General features: G+C 44.8%; 1 protein-coding gene across 1 annotated transcript in view; it reads left to right on the top strand.

Annotated features, from left to right (window-relative positions):
* itga10 (integrin, alpha 10) overlaps positions 1–24,974 on the top strand; it is a 169,206-nt gene that overhangs the window by 93,166 nt on the left and 51,066 nt on the right. The window contains exons 9-13 of the mRNA XM_073061150.1: positions 2,205–2,370; positions 4,215–4,288; positions 14,417–14,561; positions 18,960–19,108; positions 21,514–21,657. Of these exons, the coding sequence (XP_072917251.1) occupies positions 2,205–2,370; positions 4,215–4,288; positions 14,417–14,561; positions 18,960–19,108; positions 21,514–21,657 (678 nt within the window). The remainder of the gene's footprint in view (positions 1–2,204; positions 2,371–4,214; positions 4,289–14,416; positions 14,562–18,959; positions 19,109–21,513; positions 21,658–24,974) is intronic.

The raw sequence follows: 24,974 nt of genomic DNA, 5'->3' as shown, positions 1-24,974 counted from the left end.
TGTATCCGCTACTTTGTGTAGAGTTTTCTGTTCAAGGGCATTGATGTTTCTGTACCAGGCCGTGATACAGCCAATCAATGTACTCTCCACCACACATCTATAGAAGTTTGTCATAGTTTTAGATATTGTGCCAAACCTTCACAAACTCCTAAGGAAATAGAAGCATTGTCGTGCTTTCTTCATAATTGCACTCATGTGTTGAGCCCAGGACAGGTCCTCCAAAATGACAACACAGAGGAATTTAACGTTTCTGACCCTCTCTACCTCTGATACCCCGATGAGGACTGGCTCATGGACCACTGCTTTCCTCCTCCTGAAGTCAATAATCAGCCTTTCGGTCTTGCTGACATTGAGCAGTTGTTGTTGTGGCAGCTCTCAGCCAGATTTTCAATCTCCCTCCTCTGTGCTGATTTGTCACCACCTTTGATTCAGTCTGTGACTGTGGTGTTGTCAGCAAACCTGAATGTGGCATTGGAGTTGTGTTTAGCCACACAGTCATATGTCTAAAGCGAGTAGAGCAGGGTGTTAAGTACTCAGTAACCTATTTCTCCTTTGAGCCCCATATCAGAATCCATAACATTACAGATGTTAATCCAGCTCCTTCATACTACCAGTCAGTAGGTTCTCTTCACTTCAGTGCGCTGTGTCCATATCATTACTGACATTAATCCAGATCACTGGGCCATGGCCTTTGGGAATAAGTTCCATGTTCTTCCTATACTTCTGGGAAAAGCTGTCTCCCCAGAATTTCCTGTGGAATTTATTACTGGTCATCTGTTATTTAGCACTTTCAGACATGGTCTTGCTTGCAAGTCGAAGCGAATTTGGAGTATTGTGTACCTACAGGAAAGATATCAATAAGGCTAAGAAAGGTCAGAGAAAATGTATAAGGATGTTACCGGGAATTGAGGACCTGAGTTATGGGGAAAGGTTAAGTAGCTTGGGACTTTATTCCCTGGAACATAGAAGAATGAAGGAAGGTTTGATCGAGGTATGCAAAATCATGAGGGGTATTGATAGGGTAAATGCAAGAAGGTTTTTCATCTGAGCTTGGGTGAGACTAGAACTAGAGTTCATAGGTTAAGGGTGAAAGGTGAAATGTTTAAGGGGAACCTGAGGGGGAACTTTTGTATTCAGAGGGTGGTGAGAGTGTGGAAGGAGATGCCAGTGAAAGTGGTGGATGTGGGTTTGATTTTTAAGAGAAGTTTGGATAGGTACATGGATGGGAGAGGCATGTAAGTCTATGGTTCCCACTTGGTGAGACAGTGTGTGAAGCACAGGGTCCTCCCGGCGAAAAGGGCACAACATTCAGCAGCCTGTGTCCTCGTCTTGTTGGCTGCATTAGCATAAACTGAACAAAAATGATATGTCACTTACACGAGAAAATGAACTTAACATTAGGGATGGCACAGTGGCATACTGTGTTATTACAGTGCCAGTGACCTGGGTTCAGATTCAGATTCAGATTATTCATAAAGTACGGATTGAACCATACAGTGAAATGCATCGATTGTGTCAATAACCAACACAGCCGAGGATGTGCTGGGGGCAGCCCGCAAGGGTGCCACACATTCCAGTGCCAACAAAGCAGGGGCACCATGCTCAGCAGAAACAACACGGAACATACCAAGCAACAAAGTAAAACAAACCCCTTTCCTCCCTCCCTCACACCCACACACATACAATACTGTGCAAAAATCTTAGGCACATATATATAGCTAGGGTGCCTAAGACTCTTGCATAGTCTTTTTATGTATTGCACTGTACTGCTGCCTTAACAAAATCAAGTTTCATGACGTGTGAGTGATGATAAACCTGATTCTGATATGGGTCTCTATTGTGGACTGAGAGTGGGAAGGGGGCAGGGAGAGGGGAATCATGGTTGGGGAAAGGGGAAGGGCGAGGCGATGGAGTGGGAAGCACCAGAGAGACATTTTGTAGTGATCAATAAACCAATTGGTCAGAATCAAATGACCTTGCCTCCAGTACATGGAGGAACATTGTTGAGAGCGATTTTTGACTAGCAAGATGGAGATTGTGGTTAGTATGGAATCATTGGGCTGAAGGGCCTGTTTTCCTATTGTGTTGCTCTATGACAGTGACTTTATCGAATATTTGCCCAAAATTCATTCTCAGGACAACCCCACAGAAAATACACGGACAAGATTAAAGCTGACTGTTGTAACCCTGTGCTCATCCGACAGGTACTGGGCCACTACATCCGGAGGCACAAAGACACCGAGACCTTCATAAGGGAGATCAAATTTATCGCCAGTGACCCAGATGAGAAACACTTCTTCAACGTAAGCGACGAGGCAGCCCTGAATGACATCGTGGATGCCTTAGGAGACCGAATCTTCGGGTTAGAAGGTACATGGGCTCTTCAACCTTTCAGAATTGCTCCACTGACTGTGTTTTTCCCTCGACTCATCTGCTGAGACAGGGCACCGGTTATTTGGGCGAAGCAGGCTCGCTGGGCCGGAGGGGCTATCATCTTGCTGTGTCTCTAGAATGAATAAAATAGCAAGAGGGTGAAGGTTAGTGGGGTGGGGTGGTGGACGTAATTGGTTTAATTACTTTGTTCTGCATGCCAAGGTAGATAAAGAACAACAGGAGGCAGACAGAGTGTTAGAGCCACAGAGAGGGTGCAGCACAGCTCACACTCAGGTGTAATGTCACTGGCGTATGTCCTGAAATTTGTTGTTATGTGGCAGCAGTACATTGCAATACGTAATGATATAAACTGTGAATTACAGTGAGTATATATGTTTAAAAAGTTACATTAAATAAGTGGTGCAAAAGAGGTAGTGAGGTAGTGTTCGTGAGTTCAATGTCCATTTATAAATCAGATGGCGGGGGGAAGTAGCTGTTCCTGAATTGTTGAGTGTGTGTCTTCAGGCTTCTGTACCTCCTACCTGATGGTAGCAATGAGAAGAGGGCATGCCCTGGGTGATGGGGGTCCTTAATGATGGATGCCACCTTTTTGAGGTATCGCTCCTTGAAGATGTCTTTGATCCTGGGGAGGTTAGTATCCAGGATGGAGCTGACTGAGTTTGCAACCATCTGCAGCTTACTTTGATCTTGGGCAGTAGCCACACTCCCCCCCGCACACATACCAGACAGTCATGCAGCCAGTTAGAATGCTCTCCACAGTACATCTGTAAAAACTTGCCAATGACTTTGGCGACATACCAAGTCTCCTCAAACTCTTAATGAAATATAGCCTTTGTTGTGCCTTCTTTGTAGCTGCAGCAATACGTTGGGGCCAGGATAGAGCCTGAGAGATGCTGACAACCAGGAACTTGAAATTGCTCACCCTTTCCACTTCAGAAATCAGAATCAGGTTTAATATCACTGGCAGATGTTGTGAAATTTGTTGACTTTGTGGCAGATGATCAGATGCAAGGGCTGTGACAAGGTAGATTGTTGAGGTTAAGAGTCTTATTGTATAAGAGCGCCATTCAGCTTCTTGAGCCTGGTGGTGTGTGCTTTCAGCTGCCCAGTCTGAGGTTACAGTCAAGCCAGCTGAAATCTTACTAACTGGCAGAGTAGCCTCAATTGGCCATGTGGCATTTCATGAATATCACTTGAATGACACTAGAATAAAGAAGCAAGGATGCCAGGGTCTGACCAGATTTGGAGTATTGTGAGCAATTCTGGACACCTTATTTAAGAAAGGATGTGCTGGCATTGGAGGGGGTCTGCAGGAGGTTAATGTAAATGATCCTGAGAATCAAAGGGAATCCTGAGAATCAATAAGCATTTTATGGCTCTGGCCTTGTACTTCGGAAGAACGAGGGGGATCTCATTGCAACCTATCAACTATTGAAAAGCCTAGATAGTGGCTGTGGAGAGGATGTTTCCTATAGTGAGGGAGTCTAGGACCAGAGGACACAGCCTCAGGATACATGGATGTCCCTTTAGTACAGAGATAAGGAGGAATTTCTCTAGCTTGATAGTGGTGAATCAGTGGAATTCATTGCCAAAGGTTGCTGTGGAGGCCAAGTCATTGGGTACATTTAAAGTGGATGTTGGTAGGTTCTTGATTAGTCAGGATGTCAGTGGCTATGGGGAGAGGCAGGAGAATGGGGTTGAAAAGGATAATAAATCAGCCATGATAGAATAGTGGAAAAAATTCGATGAACTGAATGACCTAATTCTGCTCCTATGGTCTTACGTGTTGATACAATTCTCCTTTTCCTTGTTTGTCCCAGGAACAATTCAGCACAATGAAAGTTCGTTTGAACTGGAAATGTCGCAGGCAGGATTCTCAGCACATGTTCTGGAGGTAAGGGGGAGCTTGGGAGTCCCAGTCAGAGCAGTGAGCTGCTGATGTTTGTCAGGCTTGGTGAACAGAGACATTCTTGCTTTCAGAATCTGCTTGTGAGCATGGCAGGTTCTGTGATGGTCCGAAGAAACGGGCTTCGGAACGAGGCCTTGGGATCATGACTGCTCCGGTTTCCTCCCACATTCCAGAGACGTATGGTTAGGGTCAGTGAGTTGTGAGCGTGAATTGTGGCAGAACACGCATGTTGCTCAGCACAATCCTCGCTCGTTTGATTTGACTCCAACACATTTCATTGTATGCTTCAATTTACAGTACATGTGGCAAATAAAGCTAATCTTTATCAGGTTTATAATCACTGACGCATGTTGTGAAATTTGTTGTTCTGCAGTTCTTTGCAAAACACAAGAATATTACTCTAAGCTACAACAAGAACTATGTTAAAAATAAATGGGCCGTGCAAAAAGAGATCAAAATCGTGAGGCATTGTTCATGGGCCGTTCAGAAATCTGATGGCGGAGTGAAAGAAGCTGTTCCAAAAACTTTGGCTGTTCCTCCTCAGATCCCTATACCTCCTCCCTGATGATAGGAATGATAAAAGGGCATGTCCCAGATGGTGATGTCCTCAGTGTTGGAGGCTGCTGTCATGCCCCATTGCCGTTTCAAGATGTCCTCAATGTTGGGGTTGGTGCCTGTGATGGAGCTGGCTGAGTTTACAACCCTATGCAGCTTTTTTTCCGATCTTGTGCATTGGTTGGAGCCTCCATACAGGCATCGTAGAATCACTCAACACAGAAACTAGCCGACCGTGTTTCTCATCTGTGCTAATCTCATTAGCCCACAATCAGCCCATATATCTCCTCTCCTCTGCTCTCCAACTACCTGCTTTTAAACATCCTAACATTACTTCCCTGCGCCACCTCATTCCATATACCCACCAAGCACCAATCTTAACCATCAGGTCTCCTTTCAGTATCCCCACTCTCACCTTAAAACTGTGTCCTCTAGAAAGTAGAGGCACTATTGTGCCTTCTTTGAGATAACCATTATGTGCTGGTCTCAGGACAAATCCTCTGATATCAGATTCTATTGTATTTCTTTTTAAATGCCTGGAAGAAAATTAATCTCAAGGTAGTACATGGTAACATACACTCAGTGGCCACTTTAGTGAGTACACCTGTACGTTAATGCAAATATCTAATCAGCCAATCATGTGGCGGCAACTCAATGCGTAAAAGCATGCAGACATGGTCATGAGGCTCAGTTGTTCAGACCAAACACCAGAATGAGGAAGAATGTGACCTAAGTGACTTTGACCGTGGAATGATTGTTGGTATCTCAGAAACTGCTGATCTCCTGGGATTTTCACGCACAACAGTCCCTAGGGTTTACAGAGAGTGGTGCGAAAACAAAGCAATGGTGTGAATGGCAGTTCTGTGGGTGAAAACACCTTGTTAATGAGGGAGGTCGGAGGAGAATGGCCAGACTGGTTCAAGCTGACAGGAAAGTGAAAGTAACTCATATAACCAGACATTACAACAATGGCATGCAGAAGAGCATCTTTGAACACACAGCACATCAAACCTTGAAGTGGATGGGCTACAGCAGCAGAAAAACACAAGCACACAGTACATTCAGTGCTTTATTAGGTGCAGGAGGTACATAATAAAATGGACACTGACTGTATATGTACTTTGATAATAAAGTTACTCTGAACTTTGAACATTTTGAACTTTGATCTAGTTGTGGGATGAATATGGTGTGCTGAGCCAGGGAGAGTTAAATTAACCAGGAACTCTCACCATCCCTTATGGCTACCACTGGTAAACACCAGCACTTCTCTGCCATAATGGTGATCCTGGCCGTGTAGTCATGGTGCCCAGTACTATGATAGATAGATAGATAGATAGATACTTTATTGATCCCAAAGGAAATTACAGTGTCACAGTCGCATCACAAGTGCACAGATATATAAATATTAGAAGAGAAGTAAGAAAAAAGAAAAAATAAGTTACCTCAAACAGTTAAACAAGTAGGGTCATCATTTCCCCGGCTTTAGGTTGACTCATTATAGAGCCTAGTGGCCAAGGGTAAGAATGACCTCATATAGTGCAATTGGAGCAGCACAGTTGTCTTAGTCTATTACTAAAAGTGCTCCTCTGTTCAGCCAAGGTGGCATTCAGAGGGTGAGAAACATTGTCCAGAATTGCTAGAATTTTCCATAGGGTCCTTTGTTCTACTACAGCCTCCAGTGTGTCCAGTTTGACTCCTATAACAGAGCCAGCCTTTCTAATCAGTTTATTGAGCCTGCTGGCATCACCCGTGTTGATGCCATTGCCCCAGCACACACCGCATCGCAGATTGTACTGGTGACAACAGGCTGGTAGAACACGTGAAGGAGAGGCCTGCATTTTCCCAAGGACCTCAGTCTCCTCAGGAAGTAGAGGTGACTCTGGCCCTTCTTGTACACAGCCTCGTGTTGGTTCTCCACTCAAGTCTGTCATCCAGGTACTTGAAGGTCCTCACCACGTCCATGTCCTCACCATCAATAGTAACTGGGAGCAGTGCAGGCTTAGTCTTCCTAAAGTCCCTCACCATCTCCTTTGTTTTACTGAAGGTGATCTGCAGACGATTCACCATTTGACAAAATTCCTCCAGCATTGACAGTTTTGCATCTTTTGCTGGGGTGTAATGGGGTGAGCGTGCTGTTGTGCTGAGGGTGGGGTATCTTTTGCTGGGGTGTAATGGGGGTGAGCGTGCTGTTGTGCTGAGGGGGGGTTTATGTAGTGTGCGCTGCTGTGGGTAGATGGAGAGAGACTGTGGGGACAAGACAGATGCTGCTCTGTTGTCATTCTTGCCCCATGCATACATAAAGTTGGCAAAGAGGATGGGATAACTGTTACGCTTGTGTGGAGCAAGGATGTCAGCGGAGCAGCACGATTAAACGTTTTTACTGAGTCATGTTAGCCAGTGTACACACTGGGAACGTTCAGTTTGGGAGCGACGAACTGGGCCCACTGAGACGAAAACATGCACGCTCGAAAGCCGGTGTGAAACAAGAGAGCCCTCCGCACGTAGGAGGCCCAATTGATTCACCATGCGTCTAATCGGCCGCATGTGCACTTGTCACATCCTCGCAATTGAACCGATACTGTTCAGGGGTAATTACGGGTGCTGCAGTGGGGATAATTACAGGTGCTGCGGGTGGGTGATTACAGTCTCTGGGGTGGGGGTGATTACAGCCTCTGGGGATGGGGGTGATTACGAGTGCTGCAGGTTGAGGCGATTGCAGGCACTGGGTAGGGTTGCTTATAGGTGCTGGGGGTGGGGGATTACAGGACTGGAGGTGGGGAAATTTACAGGCACTGGGGGTGGGGCAATTATAGGCACGGGTTGGGGCAATTATTGGCACAGGGGGTGGGGCAATTACAGGCACTAGGAGTGAGGGTGATTACAGGCAGTGGGGATGATACCATTATTGGCAGAGGGGGTGGGGTGATTATAGGCACTAGTGGTGGGGGCAATTATAGGCATTGCAGGTGGGGGGCAATTATAGCCATTGGGGGTGGCGGTGAGTACAAGCACTGGGGATGGGGGCAATTATTGGCTCAGGGGGTAGGGCGATTTCAGGCACTGGTGTGGGGGTGATTGTAGGACGGGATGGGGCAATTATTAGCATGGGGGTGGGCTGATTACAGGCACTAGGGTTGGGGGCAACTACAGGCACTGGGGTGGGGTTGAATACAGGCACGGGAAGGTGCCGGTGATTACAGGCACTAGGGATGGGGCAATTATTGGCACTGGGGGTGGATTTGAATACTGGCACTGGCATAGAAGTGATTAATGACACTGGGGGTGGGGGACGATAAGAGGCTCTGGGCATTGATGATGGGTAGCTTGTTAGAATTGAGACACAGGCATCCTACGCAGTTCTGGCTGACACTGCGTTGTGTGTTTGCATTCCGTAGACTGCTACCCATCACTTCCTTGCCAACTTTCCAACATTCCTTCAACCTGCAACTTCCAAAAGAAACATCAGAGTCTTCAAAATAAAAACGATACCGTTCAATGTCATTCTCCCACCCTGAATCTGGCTGCTTTGCACCTCGACTTCCTCCAGGAATCCTTGCACTGAGGCCTGTCCAGGTGAAGAATCCATAAAGACAGTCCTTGCAAACAATGCTGAATCCAAAATCTATTTAAAGATCTAATTTGGAAAGTCTCTTGGCTGTGTTCATTTTTGGGTGTGGAGCAGCCAGTGGAGGAAGTAGAGGGCTCATGTTTCATTAGATAGTGGTTCTGATTGAAAGACCTAGATAGAGTGGATGTTGAGAGGATTGAGAGGTTGTTTTCAAAAGGGATCCAGGACCACAGGGCACAGCTTCAGAATAGAAGGACGTCTGTTTAGAACAGAGATGAGAAGGAATTTCTTTAGCCGGAGGGTGGTGAATCTGTGGAATTCATTGCCACAGGCAGCTGTGGAGACCAAGTCATTGGGTATATTTAAAGCAGGGGTTGATTTGATTGGGTTATGAGGAGAAGGCAGGAGATTGGGTTGAGAGGGATAATAAAGCAGCTGTGATCAAATGGTGTAGCAAACACGTTAGGCAGAATGGCCTAATTCTACCACGTCTTATGGTTTTATGATTTTATGAAATCAGGACTATTAGCTTTAAACTGAGTTTAAGTAGATTAAACCTATAGATAAAGGAGAGCAGGTGCTAACGATCTGACTATGCTATTATCACACGTTGGCTGACCACCAATTCCTGACATCACCAAACTCCAGCTCCCAACATCTCCTCACTTCTGTACAAGCCCAGACAGTTATGTAACAGTCTCACCTGACACCCACACAGTTCTTGAAGAGACGTTGCATCGGAAATCTGAATTATTTTCTTTTCCAAACCCAAACCTTGACCACACTGGCACTGAATGACCTGTAATTACGAGGAAGAGTGCAGACGCTGGAAATCCACAGTAACACACAAAATGCTGGAGTAACTCAGCAGGCCAGACAGCATCCATGGAAATGAATAAACAGTCGATGTTTCATGCTGAGACCCTTCTTCAGGACTGGAAAGGAAGGGGGAAGATGTCAGACTAAGAAGATGGTGGGAGGGGAAGGAGGATAGCTAGAAGGTGATAGGTGAAGGTAGGTGTGTTGGAAAGATAAAGGGCTGGAGAGGAAGGAATCTGATAGGAGAGGAGAGTGGACCATGGGAGAAAGGGAAGGAGGAGTGGACCCCAGGGGGAGGTGATAGGCAGGTGAGGAGAGGAAAGGGGAAGAGACAAAGGGGTGGGGGGAGGAAATTTTTTTTTACCAGAAATTGAAATTGACATTTATGCCATCAGGTTGGAGGCTGAATAACTTGTCCCTGCTGGATATTTATATACAGTATCTATCAACATCAACAGAGAAATTCTAGCTTAGTCTTGCCAACATGAGATGGTGTTAGCTCTGATCAAGACAGGGCTCATTTTCCTCACCAAATCCTGTTCGTCATCATACCTGCTGACCCATTTCTGGCGTATGTGACCCACAGCTTCAGTAGACATCAAATGGGCCATCAGGTTGTGAAAACGTTGGCTTCAGTTTCAGAGAGTCATGGAGTTGGCACCTTGGAAACTGAGGAGGCTTTGCTCTTCACAAAAAGTTTGCTTATCCTATACTGAATCCCAGGCGAGCAACTTTGAGAAAGTTTGGCAGGTTGTATTTCTCCAGCAGTCTTCTCAGGATTTTCCATAACCAAGCCAAGTTCAAAATAAATTTAATATCAAAGTATGTAAATGTCACCATATACGTGCTTTGCAGGCATTTACGAAAAAAAAAGAAATAGAAACATAGAAAACCTACAGCACAATACAGGCCCTTCGGCCCACAAAGCTGTGCCGAACATGTCCTTAACCAAGAAATTATCTAGGGTTACCCATAGCCCTATACCTTTCCAGGAGTCTTTTAAAAGACCACGTTGTTTCTCTTAAAAGACCCTATCATTTCCACCACCACCACCGACAGCCCATTTCACGCACTCACCACTCTCTGCATAAAAAACTTACCCTTGATATCTCCTCTGTACCTACTTTCAAGCACCTTAAAAACTATGCCCTCTTGTGTTAGCCATTTCAGCCCCAGGGAAAAGCCTCTGACTGCACATGATCAATGCTTCTCATCATCTTATACACCTCCATCAGGTCACCTCTCATCCTCCGTCACTCCAAGGAAAAAAGGCTGAGTTCACTCATAAGGCAAGCTCCCCAATCCAGGCAACATCCTTGTAAATCTCCTCTGCACCCTTTCTATGGTTTCCACATCCTTCCAAAAGTGAGGCGACCAGAACTGAGTACAGTACTCCAAGTGGGGTCTGACCGGGGTCCTATACAACTGCAACATTACCTCTCGGCTACTGAACTCAATCCCATGACTGATGAAGGCCAATGCACCATATGCATTATTAACCACAGAGTCAACCTGCACAGCAGCCTTGAGTGTCCTATGGACTCAGACCCCAAGATCCCTTTGATCCTCCGCACTGCCAAGAGTCTTACCATTAATACTATATTCTGTCATGATATTTGACCTACCAAATGAACCAACTCATACCTGGGTTGAACTCCATCTGCCACTTCTCAGCCCATTTTTGCGTCCTATCAATGTCTCGCTGTAACCTCTGACAGCCCTCCACACACTAACCACAACACCTCCAACTTTTGTGTCATCAGCAAATTTACTAACCCATCCCTCCACTTCCTCATCTAGGTCATTTATAAAAATCACGAAGAATAGGGGTCCCAGAACAGATCCCTGAGGCACACCACTGGTCACCGACCTCCATATAGAATATGGCCCGTTTACAACCACTCTTTGCCTTCTGTGGGCAAGCCAGTTCTGGATCCACAAAGCAATTTCCCCTTGGATCCCATGCCTCCTTACTTTCTCAATAAGCCTTGCATGGGGTACCTTATCAAAAGTCTTGCTAAAATCCATATACAGTACATCTACTGCTCTACCATCATCAACGTGTATAGTCATATCCTCAAAAAATTCAATCATGCTCGTAAGGCATGACCTGCCTTTGACAAAGCCGTGCTGACTATTCCTAATCATATTATGCCTCTCTAAATGTACATAAATCCTGCCTCTCAGGATCTTCTCCATCAACTTACCAACCTGGGCTTATCTACTCGCTTTCTTGAATAATGGAACAACATCTACAACCCTGCAATCCTCCGGAACCTCTCCTGTCCCCATTGATGATGCAAAGATCATTGCCAGAGGCTCAGCAATCTCCTCCCTCGCCTCCCACAGTAGCCTGGGTTACTTTTCGTCTGGTCCTGGTGACTTATCCAACTTAATGCTTTCCAAAAGCTCCTGCACATCCTCTTTCTTAATATGTATATGCTCAAGCTTTTCAGTCCACTGTATGTCATCCTACAATCGCCAAGATCCTTTTCTGTAGTGAATACTGAAGTAAAGTATTCATTGAGTACCTCTGCTATCTCCCCTGGTTCCATATACACTTTTCCACTGTCACACTTGATTGGTCCTATTCTCTCACATCTAATCTTCTTGCTCTTAACGTACTTGAAGAATACCTTGGGGATTTTCTTAATCCTGTCTGCCAAGGCCTTCTCATGGCCCCTTCTGACTCTTCTAATTTCTTTCTTGAGCTCCTTCCTGCTAGCCTTATAATCTTCTAGCTCTCTATCATTACCTAGTTTTTTGAACCTTTCGTAAACTCTTCTTTTCTTCTTACTCCAATTAAATGCTTTCCTAACTTGTCTGTTCCTATTCCTCACCAATGCTATGGTAAAGAAGGTAGAGTTGTGATCACTATCTCCAAAGTGCTCTCCCACTGAGAGATCTGACACCTGACCAGATCAAGTACAGCCTCTCCTCTTGTAGGCTTGTCTACATATTGTATCAAGAAACCTTCTTGAACACACCTAACAAACTCCACCCCATCTAAACTCCTTGCTCTAGGGACATGCCAATTGATATTTGGGAAATTAAAATCTCCCACCATGACAATCCTGTTATTATTACACCTTTCCAGAACCTGTCTCCCTATCTGCTCCTCGATGTCCCTGTTACTATTGGGTGGTCTATAAAAAACACCCAGTAGAGTTATTGACCCCTTCCTGTTCCTAACTTCCACCCACAGAGATTCCATAGACAATCCCTCCATGTCTTCCTCCTTTTCTGCAGCCGTGACACTATCTCTGATCAGCAGTGCCATGCCCCCACCTCTTTTGCCTCCTTCCCTGTCCTTTCTGAAACATCTAAAGCCTGGCAATTTAAGTAACCATTCCTGCCTTAAGCCATCCAAATCTCTGTAATGGCCAGAACATCATAGCTCCAAGTACTGGTCCAATAGAACTGTATGGTTTACAGTATGAAAAACTATTCATATACAAAGACTGACAAACAACCAAAGTGCTAAAGAAGACAGATTGTGCAAATAAAATTAATAAAACTGAGAAAATAAGATAGAGAGTCATTAAGTGTGAGTCTATAGTTGTGGAATCAGTTCAGAGTTGAGGTGAGTGAAGTTAGAGCCTGATGGTTGAGGGGTGATGACTGTTCCTGAACCTGGTGTTGTCAGACCAAAGGTTGCTATACCTCCTGCCCGATGGTAGTTGTGGGAAGAGAGCATGGTCTGGGTGGTGGTGGTCCCTGAAGTTGGATGCTGTTTTCTTGTAGCAGTGCTTCTTGTAGAGGTGCTCAGCGGTAGAAGGGGATTTGCTTGTGACAGATTGGGCTGTATCCACCACGTTCTGTAATCTTTTCCATTCCTGGGCACTGGGGTTTCCATACCAGGCTATAATGCATTCAGTTAAGATACTCTGCACTGTGCATCTATAGAATGTTGTCAAAGTTTTATGTGACAATTCAGTTCCTGCATTCAGTACTTTGATTTATGAAGGCTAATGTGCCAAAAATTCCCTTTGCAGCCCGATCTTCCTGTGTCACCACTTTCAAGAAATTATGGATCTGTATTCCCAAGTTCCTAAAAGATAATAAATTAGAATTCAAAGTACATTTATTATCAAAGTACATATATATCACTATATACAACCCTGAGATCCATAGGTCACCATATACAATCTTGAGATTCATTTTCTTGCGGGCATACTCAATAAATCCATAGAATAATAACCATAACAGAATCAGTGAAGGACCGCACCAACTTGAGTGTTCAACCAGTGTGCAACAGACAACAAGCTGTGCAAATACAAAAGTAAGTAAATAAATTATAAGCAATAAATACTGAGAACATGAGATGAAGAGTCCTTGAAAGTAAAACCATAGGTTGTGGGAACAGTTCAGTGATGGGGCAAGTGAAGTTATCCCCTCTGGTTCAAGAGCCTGATGGTTGAGGAGTAATAACTTCCTGAAATGTGCTCAGTGGTGGGGAGGGCTTTACCCATGATGGACTGGGCCGTATCCACTACTTTTTCGTAGACAAGAGAAAATTCATGCGGATGCTGGAAATCAGAGCCACACGCACTTTTCCTCCAGCATTTTGTGTGTGTTACACTACTTTTTGTCAGACTTTCAGTCCAAGGGCATTGGTGTTTCCATACCAGACTGTGAAGCACCCAGTCAACATACTCTCCACCACACATCTATAGAAGTTTGTCAAAGTTTTAGATGTCATGCCAAATCTTCTCAAACTCCTAAGGAAGTAGAGGTGCTGCCATGCTTTCTTTTTAATTACACTTGCATGCTGAGCCCAGGACAGATCTTCTGAAATGATGACACCAAGGAATGTAGAGTTGCTGAACATCTCCACCTCTGATCCCCTGACTTGTCTCTTCTTCTGCACAGGTGGCAGGAGGGCGGCATGGTAGTGTAAGGCTTTACAGTGCCAGCTGTAAGATCAGGGTTCCATTTCCATCGCTGTTTGTACTTTCTCCCCGTGACCACATGGGTTTCCTCCGGGTGCTCCAGTTTCCAAAGACGTACATGTTAGGGTTAATGTTTGTCTGCTTCTAAAGTGCTGACTGCAATGCAGTGTAAGCAGCCTGCACGTGTGGTGTAGGAGCTCCTGTCATGCATAAATCTCTGTAATGGAAGCAATGAGACCATCTAATCCTTTTAGTTTTTAATCTTCACTCGTGTCCCAGAACGGGATCCTGCTCGGGGCTGTCGGAGCGTATGATTGGAACGGAGCTGTGGTGAAGCAAAGTGTTGATGGCCATGTCATCACCTCACGGGAAGCCCTGAGCCGAGAGTTCCCTAAAGCCTTGAAGAACCATGCTGCCTACCTTGGTATGTATAATGGATGTCCATGCTGCCTTGCATTGATGGAGCTGTCTGTGCCATATTATACACCCTGTTATAAAACATAGGAGCAAAAGTAGGCCATTTGGCCCATCGAGGCTGCTCTGCCATTTCATCATGGCTGGGTTATTATCCCTCTCAACCCCATTCTTCTGCTTCTCTCTGTATCCTTTGAATACCCCACCCCCCGACAAATGAAGAACCTACCAACATCCACTTTAATGACTTGGTCTCCACAGCCGCCTGTGGCAAAGAATTCCACAGATTCACCACCCTCTGGCTAAAGAAATTCCTCCTCATCTCTGTTCTAAATGGATGTCCCTATATTCTGAGGCTGTGCCCTCTGGCCCTAGAATCACATCCCAACCACATCCACTCTATCTAGGAATTCCAATATTCGGTAAGTTTCAACGTGATTCCCCCTCCCCAAGTTATTCTTCAAAACTCCAGCAAGGACGGACCCAGAGCCTTCAAACACTCCTCGCACATTAACCCTTTCATTCCCAGAATAATTTTTTTAAAAAATTTTTTTATTTAATTGCATTTTTAAGTGATTACAAGTGTGGAAAAAAAAAGTATATATCCCTTCCCCCCTCCCCTTAACCCCTCCCCCCTAACTTCCCTATATAAAAAAAGAAAAATTAAGAAAGAAAAAAAAAGAAAGAAAGAGTGCCTGGTTGTTGGAAGGTCTCCACATGCTCCATGGAGTTCTTAATAACTTTAGTATATATATTTATTTCTTTCCCCAAGTAACCAATTATTTCATCTTCAGAGCACCTATATATTTAATCCTGTCTTTTGTAAATAAGGGCACCAAATTTTCAAAAATGTTTCATATTTATCTCTTAAATTATAAGTAATTTTTTCTAATGGAATACAGCCATAGATTTCTTTTTTCCAACAATCTATACTTAAATATGTATCTGATTTCCAAGTAATTGCAATAGCCTTTTTGGCTACAGCCAGTGCAATTTTTATGAATTCTTTCTGATATTTATTTAGTTTGAGTTTCGGTTTTATCCCTTCAATATCACCTAGTAAAAGTAATATTGGATTATGAGGAAGTTGTATTCCCGTAATTTGTTCCAATACAAAGAATCTCCTATATTAAAACATTTGATTGATTTATGGAATAAGATAAATGTTGATGATGAGACAAAAAAATCTTTATTAGCAAAGAGATCTTTAATTCAAAATAGACTTATTCCTTTTACAATGGGCAATCAACTTTTATATAATTGGTTTCAAAAAGGGATTAAATACATAGGAGATTGTTTTGAAGGAGGTATATTAATGTCATTCGATCAATTAAAGAATAAATATAAAGTATCAAATAACACTTTATTTTGTTACTTTCAACTAAGGGCTTACATAAGAGAAAAACTAGGTCAAACAATGTTATTGCCGAAATCTAATGAAATAGAAATTTTAATTCAAAAAGGAAATATTAAAAAATTTATATCTTGTATGTATAATTTGATTCAAAAACAGGCAATTAAACAAGGAGTCCATAAGTCAAGACAAAAATGGGAAAGTGATTTGAATATTAAAATTGAAGAAACAAATTGGTCAAGACTATGTCTTGATAGTATGACAAATACAATAAATGTTCGGTTAAGATTAGTGCAATATAACTTTTTACATCAATTATATATTACACCACAAAAAATAAATAAATTTAATCCAAGTTTATCTGATTAGTGTTTTTGATGTAACCAAGAAACTGGTACATTTTTACATTCTACATGGTCTTGTTCTAAAATTCAACCTTTTTGGCCAGAATAATTATTGTACACCTCCTCTGAACCATCTTATATTCTAGTCTCTCAAAATGAATGTTGCTCTTGCATGATATTAACTTTGATTATTTACAACACACTCTAGCTTTATTGTAATATAATCCTTTATTGTTCAATGCTGTGTTTTTGTTGTATGTCACACCGACACACCACAGCAAATTGCTAATCCATGTACAGTAAAAGCACAGGGTGAGTAATGTTGATCCTGGATCCACCACTTGCAGATTATCGAACTCTACTGATTTTACTTGGTGTTTCTCCTACAATGGAGAATGCCAGCAGATCTCAGCGACACTGTAATTCTGACTGGCCTCCAGCAAAGAGACGGAACAAATAGCAATAATTACTGAGGACTCTCCTGCTGCTGGGTGGTAATAACTTCGTCTTCTTCCTGATGGCAGCAGCGAGAAGAGAGCATGACCTGGGTGGTGGGGGTACGTGTTGCTGGATGCTGCTTCTCTGTGACAACACTGTGTAGATATGCTCAATGGTGGGGAGGGCTTTACCTGTGATGGATTGATGGGTATCCACTACTTTTTGTAGGATTTTCCATTCTAGGGCATTGGTATTTCCATACTAGGTTGTGGCATGGCCAGTCAATATACTCTCCACCACACATCTATAGACGTTGGTCAATGTTTTAGATGTCATGCCGAATCTCTGGAAGTAGAGTTGCCGCCAGGCTTTCTTCATAATTGCATTTACATGCTGGGCCCTGTACAGGTCCTCTGAATGACAACACTGAGGAATTTAAAGTTTCTGATCCTCTCCACCTCTGATCCCCCGATGAGGACTGGCTCATGGACCTCAGGTTTCCTCCTCCTGAAGTCAATAATCAGCTCCTTGGACTTGCTGACATTGAGTTAGATGTTTTTGTTTTACTTCTTATTTTAGCTTTTCCTTGGGGGTTTCTCCTAAAACCATTCCCATGAGTGGGTATGGCTGCAAGGAGAGCGGAGATTTGAAATCAGAGTTTCCCATTATTTATTTATTTATTTGGAAATACAACGTGGAATAGGCCCTGAGATACTCAAACCACCCCATCTGGCACCATCAATCACTCCACAGTCAAAGTCACTCAGGTCACATTTCTGCCCCATTCTGATGTTTGGTCTGAACAACTGAATCTCGTGACCATGTCTGCATGCTTTTTTTGCATTGATTTGCTGCCACATTAACGAGCAGACATACAGGTGTCCCTAATGATGCTGCCTCCGAGTGTACTCCTCGTAGCAGAGGAGACTGAGTGGTGACATCGTATGACATTATCCCAGGGGAGGGTAGTGGGGATGAGCTCCCACTACCTATTAAGTAGTCCCAATGGTGTGAGTCTCAAATAGCCTCTGACAACCAAGTCCCGGCCTTCACGTGTGGTTTAGTTACTAAGCCCGACAGAACTATTTCTACTGGTGAGAGAGGGGGCAAAGGCAAATGCCACCTCTTAGACATTGGTCAAACTGCACTTGGAGTATTAGGAGCAGCTTTGAGCCCCTTATCTAAGAAAAAGATGTGCTAGTATTGGAGAGGCTCCAGGGGAGATTCATGAGAATGATTCTGAGAATAAATGGGTTAATGTATGAGGAGTGTTTTGTGGTTCTGACCCTATACTCACTAGAGTTTTGAAGAATGGGGGGAATCACATTGAAACCAATCAAATATTGAAAGGCCTAATTAGAATGGATGTGGAGAGGATATTTTCTTTAGTGGGGGAGTCTCAGACCAGATATCCATTTAGAACAGAGATCAGAAGGAATTTTTATAGCTATAGAGTGGTGAATCTGTGGAATTCATTGCTATTGACGATTGTTCAGACCAAGTCATTTTGGGCATGTTTAAAGCAAAGGTTGATAGGGTCGTGGTTACTCAGGGTATCAAAGGTTACAGGGAGAAGGCAGGAAAATGGAATTAGAGGGAAAATAAATCAGGCACAATGGAGTGGTGGAGCAGACTCGATGGGCTGACTAGCCTAATTCTGCTCCTTTATCTTATGGCCTTATGGTCCTTGGCACCTTAAAACCAGTCACTCCAAGCACATGAGGCTTGTCAGCTGTGGTTGGCATTTCATCTAGGAGAAGGAAAATACTGATTTCAGACCTCTGCTTCTTTGTGGCTGTACCCACTCATGAGGAAGGCTTCAGGAGTAGACTCCAAGAGAAAAATCTGGAGCTGGAGTCCCTGAGGCAGTCCTACGTGGAGTTCAAGGCTGACTGGCAACTCCTGTGATACCACTGGTGCCAAACTGTGTCGGTCTCTGCCATTCCTGCAGATTCATCAGCTGAGTGGAAAGGGGAGCCTGCTATATGGGCAACAGCTTGCTCTCCATATTGTATGCCCTGGCTTGTGTACTGGTTTGCTAATACGTAGTCAGCTTGGACGCAATATACACGTTGACCCTGACCAATGAAGGCTTTGTACTGTGTTTGTGTAGTGATGGTTATTCTAACCAAGGATTTAAAGTCAAAAATAGGTCCTTGTGACTTGGGGTAGCACCAAGCCTGCTTTCTGTGGGATGCTGGGAGATGAGACTGACTTAGGTGGGCATCTTGGTCAGTTGGGCTGGGGCTGATGCGTGCTCTCCTTGTTGCAGGCTACACCGTGTCGTCCCTGAAACGGAAGAACGGCCAACGTGTGTACGTGGCGGGGGCACCCCGATTCAAACACAAAGGCAAGGTTATTCTCTTCAACATGGACAGGAAGGGAAACCTGACTGTTCACCAATCCCTGGTGGGCGAACAGGTAAGGGCTGAAACCGCGCACACGTGTGGGTTTTGCTCTGGGGATAGAATGAAGGGCAGTACAGTGTTATTATTATTGTGACCAGTTTTGGGCACCTTATCTAAGAAAACATGTGCTACAATTGCAGAGGGTTCGAGGTTCGTAAAAATGATCACGGGAATCAAAAGGTTAACATATGAAGAGAGTTTGATGGCTTTGGGCCTGTACTCACTGGAGTTTCAAAAAATGAGGGAGGGATCTCATTGAAACCTGTCAAATATTGATAGGAACACACAAAATGCTGGTGGAACGCAGCAGGCCAGGCAGCATCTATAGGGAGAAGCACTGTTGACGTTTCGGGCCGAGACCCTTCGTCAGGACTAACTGAAAGGAAAGATAGTAAGAAATTTGAAAGTAGGAGGGGGAGGGGAAAATGGGAAATGATAGGAGAAGACCGGAGGAGGTGGGGTGAAGTTGAGAGCCAGAAAGGTGATTGGCAAAAGGGATACAGAGCTAGAGAGGGGAAAGGATTATGGGACGGGAGGCCTAGGGAGAAAGAAAGGGGGAGGGGAGCACCAGAGGGAGATGGAGAACAGGCAGAGTGATGGGCAGAGAGAGAAAGAAAAAAAAGGGGATGGGGGGAAATAAAAACTAAATATATCAGGGATGGGGTAAGAAGGGGAGGAGGGGCATTAATGGAAGTTAGAGAAGTCAATGTTCATGCCATCAGGTTGGAGGCTACCCAGCCGGTATATAAGGTGTTGTTCCTCCAACCTGAGTTTGGATTCATTTTGACAATAGAGGAGGCCATGGATAGACATATCAGAATGGGAATGGGACGTGGAATTAAAATGTGTGGCCACTGGGAGATCCTGCTTTCTCTGGTGGACAGAGCGTAGGTGTTCAGCGAAACAGTCTCCCAGTCTGCGTCAGGTCTCACCAATATATAAAAGGCCACACCGGGAGCACTGGACACAGTATACCACACCAGCCGACTCACAGGTGAAGTGTCGCCTCACCTGGAAGGACTGTCTGGGGCCCTGAATGGTGGTGAGGGAGGAAGTGTAAGGGCAGGTGTAGCACTTTTTCTGCTTGCAAGGATAAGTACCAGGAGGGAGATCGGTGGAAAGGGATGGGGGGAATGAATTGTCAAGGGAGTCGCGTAGGGAGCGATCCCTGCGGAAAGCAGAAAGTGGGGGGTAGGGAAAGATGTGTTTGGTAGTGGGATCCCGTTGGAGGTGGCGGAAGTTACGGAGAATTATACGTTGGATCCAGAGGCTGGTGGGGTGGTGGGTGAGGACAAGGGGGACCCTATCCCGAGTGGGGTGGTGGGCTGATGGGGTGAGGGCAGATGTGGGGGAAATGGGAGAGATGCGTTTGAGAGCAGAGTTGATGGTGGAAGAAGGGAAGCCCCTTTGTTTAAAAAAAGAAGACATCTCCTTCGTCCTGGAATGAAAAGCCTCATTCTGAGAGCAGGTGCGGCAGAGACGGAGGAATTGTGAGAAGGGGATGGCATTTTTGCAAGAGACAAGGTGGGAAGAGGAATAGTCCAGGTAGCTGTGAGAGTCTGTAGGCTTATAGTAGATATCAGTAGATAGGCCATCTCCAGAGATGGAGACAGAAAGTATTGATAGGCTTAGATAGAGTGGATATGGAAAGGATTTTTCCAGTAATAGGGGAGTCTAGCACAGAGATCACAGCCTCAGAATACAAGGACATCCTTTCAGAACAGGGACGAGGAGGAATTACTTTAGCCAGAGGGGTGTGAATCTGTGGAATTTATTGCCACAGACAGCTGTGGGGGCCAAGTTATTGGGTATATTTAAAGCAGAGGCTGACAGGTACTTGGTTAGTAAGGGCACCAAAGGTTACAGGGAGAAAGTAGGAGAACTGAATTCAGAGGGATAATAAATCAGCCATGACAAAATGGCGGAACAGACTCGATGGGCTGAATGGCCTAATTCTGCTCCTATGTGTTTTGTTTTTATGGTCTAGAACAGGAACATGCCTGTGCCAAGCATGATGCCAATTCAACTAATCCTTTCTGTCCCTCCGTTCCCTGTGTATTCATGTTCAAGAAAAGACGTTAAAGATTAGCTTTATTTGTCACATATGCATCAAAACACACAGTGAGAAGTGTTGTTTGCGTCAACAGTCCAAGGTTCATGCTGGGGGCAGCCGGCAAGTACTGCCGTGCTTCCGGCGCTAACATGGTATGCGCCCAAATCACTAACCTTAACCATACATCTTTGGAATGTGGGGGGGGGGGGAGCTGACATGGTGATGGGGAGAACGTGCAAACTCCTCGCAGACAGCAGCTGGAATTGGCCCCCGATCGGTGATCACTTTGGTAACGGCTACGTTACTGCACCCGTTTTTATTTTGGTTCTCACGTAACATCCCCCCCCGCGTCTGCCTTGTTACAGATTGGATCGTACTTTGGAAGTGAGGTTTGCCCGGTGGATGTGGATGGCGACACGGTGACAGATGTCCTTTTGGTCGCAGCTCCCATGTACCTCGGAGGTGGCCACAAGGAAACGGGAAAGGTCTATGTTTATAGAGTGCGAGAGGTAGGTGACCTACAGGAAATTGTGTGGAATTCCTCTGCAGTATGCACTCATGCCCACTACAACCCCAGATCATTATCTTTAATGAATTTATTTATTTAGAGATAGGGAGCGGTAACAGACCCAACAAGTCCCTGCCACCCAATTAAACCCATGTTACCAATTAACCTACTGACCTGCCCGCCTTTGGAATGTGGGAAGAACCCAGAGCTCCCAGAGGAAACCCCCGTGGTCATGAGAGGGCATACAAACTCCATACAGACAGTAGCGGGAATTGAACCCGGGTCACTGCGCTGTAATAGTGTTACGCTTAACCGCTACTCCACCATGCTGCACCCTACTGCTCTGACAATGCCTCCCGAATTGTAGGCATTCACCGCCAAGGGACTCATTCAGATTCAGATTTATGTATCACGTGCACATCGAAACATACAGTGGAATGCGTCGTTTGCGTTAACAACCAACGCACCTAGGAGTGTGCAGGGGGCAGCCCGCAAGTGTTGCAAAAAAAATTCTGGCACCAACATAGCATGGCCACACTATTCATCAGACCGACACAGAACACAGCAAAAGAAAACCAGCTCTGTTTCTCCCACCCACACTCCTCTAATCTCAGGAGAGGCCACCCTTTGGCCTCCAGCCTCCGGCAGACTCGTGGACCTACAGAGACAGGTTGTCTGTCCATCTTTTGCACATTGGCTGATTGTCTTTGTGTGTGGTTTTTCTTTGAGTCAGTTGTGTTTCTTTGTATCGACTGTGAATGTCTGCAAGAAAATGGATCGTGGGGTAATATATGGTGACACACATGTACTTTGATCATAAATTTACCTTGGGCTTTCGACTTCCAAAGCAGACTGGCAGGAGCAAACCTTCCAGTGAGCTAGGCCGCTTCTCTTCGAAACTAAACAGGATGGCGGGTGACTGGATAGAGGTGTACAAGATAATAGTGGACAATCAGAGTCTCTTTCCCAGAGCGGAAATGGCTAAAATGAGGGTGCATACTTTCAAGGTGACTGGAGGAGAGTAAAGGGGGAATGTCAGAGGAAGTTTTTTTTTACACAGAGTCGTGGGTGTGTGGAATGTGATGGCTGGTGGTAGAGGCAGACACATCAGGGACGTTTAAAAGACTCTTACGTAGGGGTATGGATAAAAGAGAAGTGGAAGGCTATGTGGGATGGAGGGGTTAGATTGATCTCAGAGTAGGTTAAAGGACAGCACATCAGGGGCCTGTAGTGTGCTGTACTGTTCTATGTGTATATCTAAGTCACATGGACCCTGATGTGATGTTTTTGCTGCGGGGTCTTTATCAGAAGGACTTGGCAGCAGTTCAAGAATGCGCCTCACCATCGCCTTTTCAAGGGGCACTTGCAGAGGGACAACAAACGTGGGCAGAGTTTAATACAGGCAGGTGTGAGCTGTTGCACTTTGGGACATCAAATATAAGGGGTAAGTGTACAATAAATGACCGGAGCAGAATTTCGGAACACAAGTTTATAGCTCCCTGTAAGTAGCAACACAATTAGATAGGCTGATAAGGTCATCAGGGGTGGCCAACCTTTTTGAGAGCCTGTGCCCAAATTGACACTAATCTTCTAAAACATTTTCTCAGGTGTCGTGGTAATTTTCAGCAGAGATTATCATTGTTATCAGAGATTATCATTATCATTGTAAGTTAGTTATTTAGTTAATTAAGCTCGTCACCCCAACAGGGCATAGGCCACTGACTGTAACTCACCAGAGTCCTCTGTCCTGGGCCAGTCTTTCAAACTGTTCCCCAGGTGTGGCCCATCTTACTTCCCCCAGGGATGAGTTCCTTGGAGCTTCTTATGCTGTTTCTGTAGCTCTGGGTTTTTACCGGATGGGGTTGCTAGCCCATGTCTATCTCTCCTCCTTTCACAGCTGGGGCTTGGGACTGTCCATGGTGGAGTTAGCACGGTGGTGAAAGTCATGGTTAAAGACTCATGGCACACTCTTCCGGTACTTAGCCTAAGGTACTTGTGTGTTGCGAGGGATGGGGGTGGATTATAGGGAGATGGAGGACAAATTAGAGACACCTTCTCCCCATCACTCCTCCCTCCTTGGTTTCTGTGGTGTTGGGACTCGCTGCTTTGATACCTCACCCTTTGCCACGTGTCCTCGGGTGCTGGAGACTCACCACGGCGTTTGTGGAGGGAGATGCCCTGCATATATTTGGTAATTCAGGTACAGCGGTTTGAAGGTGTACATCAGGGTTGGCAAGTTTTTGACCAAGTTGGCAATAATCTTCTAAAAAGCTCTCTCATGTTACTTAGTTAGTTAAACCCATCACCTCAACTGGGGCATAGGCTGTTGACAGTAACTCACCAGAGTCCTCTGTCCTGAGTCAGTCTTTCAAGTTGACCCCACGTATAGCCCGTGTTCAAGGTCATGTCACTAGCTTTTCTCTGACCAGCCGTTCTTCTGCCTTCCCCAGGGAAAGCAGTATTATGGACTTCTTAAGGAAAAACAAGGAGTCCTGTTGCTAATTTATGTGTATTTGTTGTTTTACTATTAATAAAAATATAACAGATTTAAATAAAAGAAGCTTTTTAGAAAACACGTACAAAAATTATTAATATTAATCTTTTCAAAAGGCAATTGCAAAATAACATAATTTCTGAAGAACATTGTTATTGTAACTGCAACCGCACACGAAATGCTGGAGGAACTCAGCAGGTTGGGCAGCATCTATGGAGAGGAATAAACAGTCGACGTTTTGGTTTGAGACCCTTCATCAGGACTGGAAATGACAGGGGAGGGAAGAAGGCAGAATAAGAAGGTGGGGAGAGAGGAAGGAGGACACATTGGAAAGTGATAGGTGAAACCATAGAATAAAGGAAGGGAGGTGGTGGGCAGTTGAGGAGAGCCAGAGTGGGGAATGGAAACAAGAGAGAAGGGGGAGCTGGGAGAAATTAATGGAAGTTATAAAAATCAACGTTCACGCTGTCAGGATACTCAGACGGAATATGAGGTGGTGTTCGTCTGACCTGAGCGTGATCTCACTGTGCCAGAGGAGGCCATGGACTGACATGTCAGAATGGGAATAGGAAGTGGAATTAAAATGTTATTACAACCATTTACTATCCAAACACTGATGTGTACACCAGGTCTGTGAGGATTTCAAAACGTATTATCACATGTTTTACAACTATCTAGCAGGTGCCAAGCAGGCGCGAGACCTTTCCTGTGAAAATCTCACTGCTCTGGGGTTGTTAAAAAAAACATTTTCTGCTTCATTTGAGAGTAAAGATGATCATTATGTATTGTGGGTGGGGTTTAAAGAGTTGAGGGGTGGCACTGTG

This window comes from Hemitrygon akajei, chromosome 11, assembly GCF_048418815.1.
Source record: "Hemitrygon akajei chromosome 11, sHemAka1.3, whole genome shotgun sequence".
NCBI classification, from domain to species: domain Eukaryota; kingdom Metazoa; phylum Chordata; class Chondrichthyes; order Myliobatiformes; family Dasyatidae; genus Hemitrygon; species Hemitrygon akajei.
Note: the sequence above shows the minus strand (reverse complement) of the source record. Positions and strands in the feature narration are given on the sequence as shown.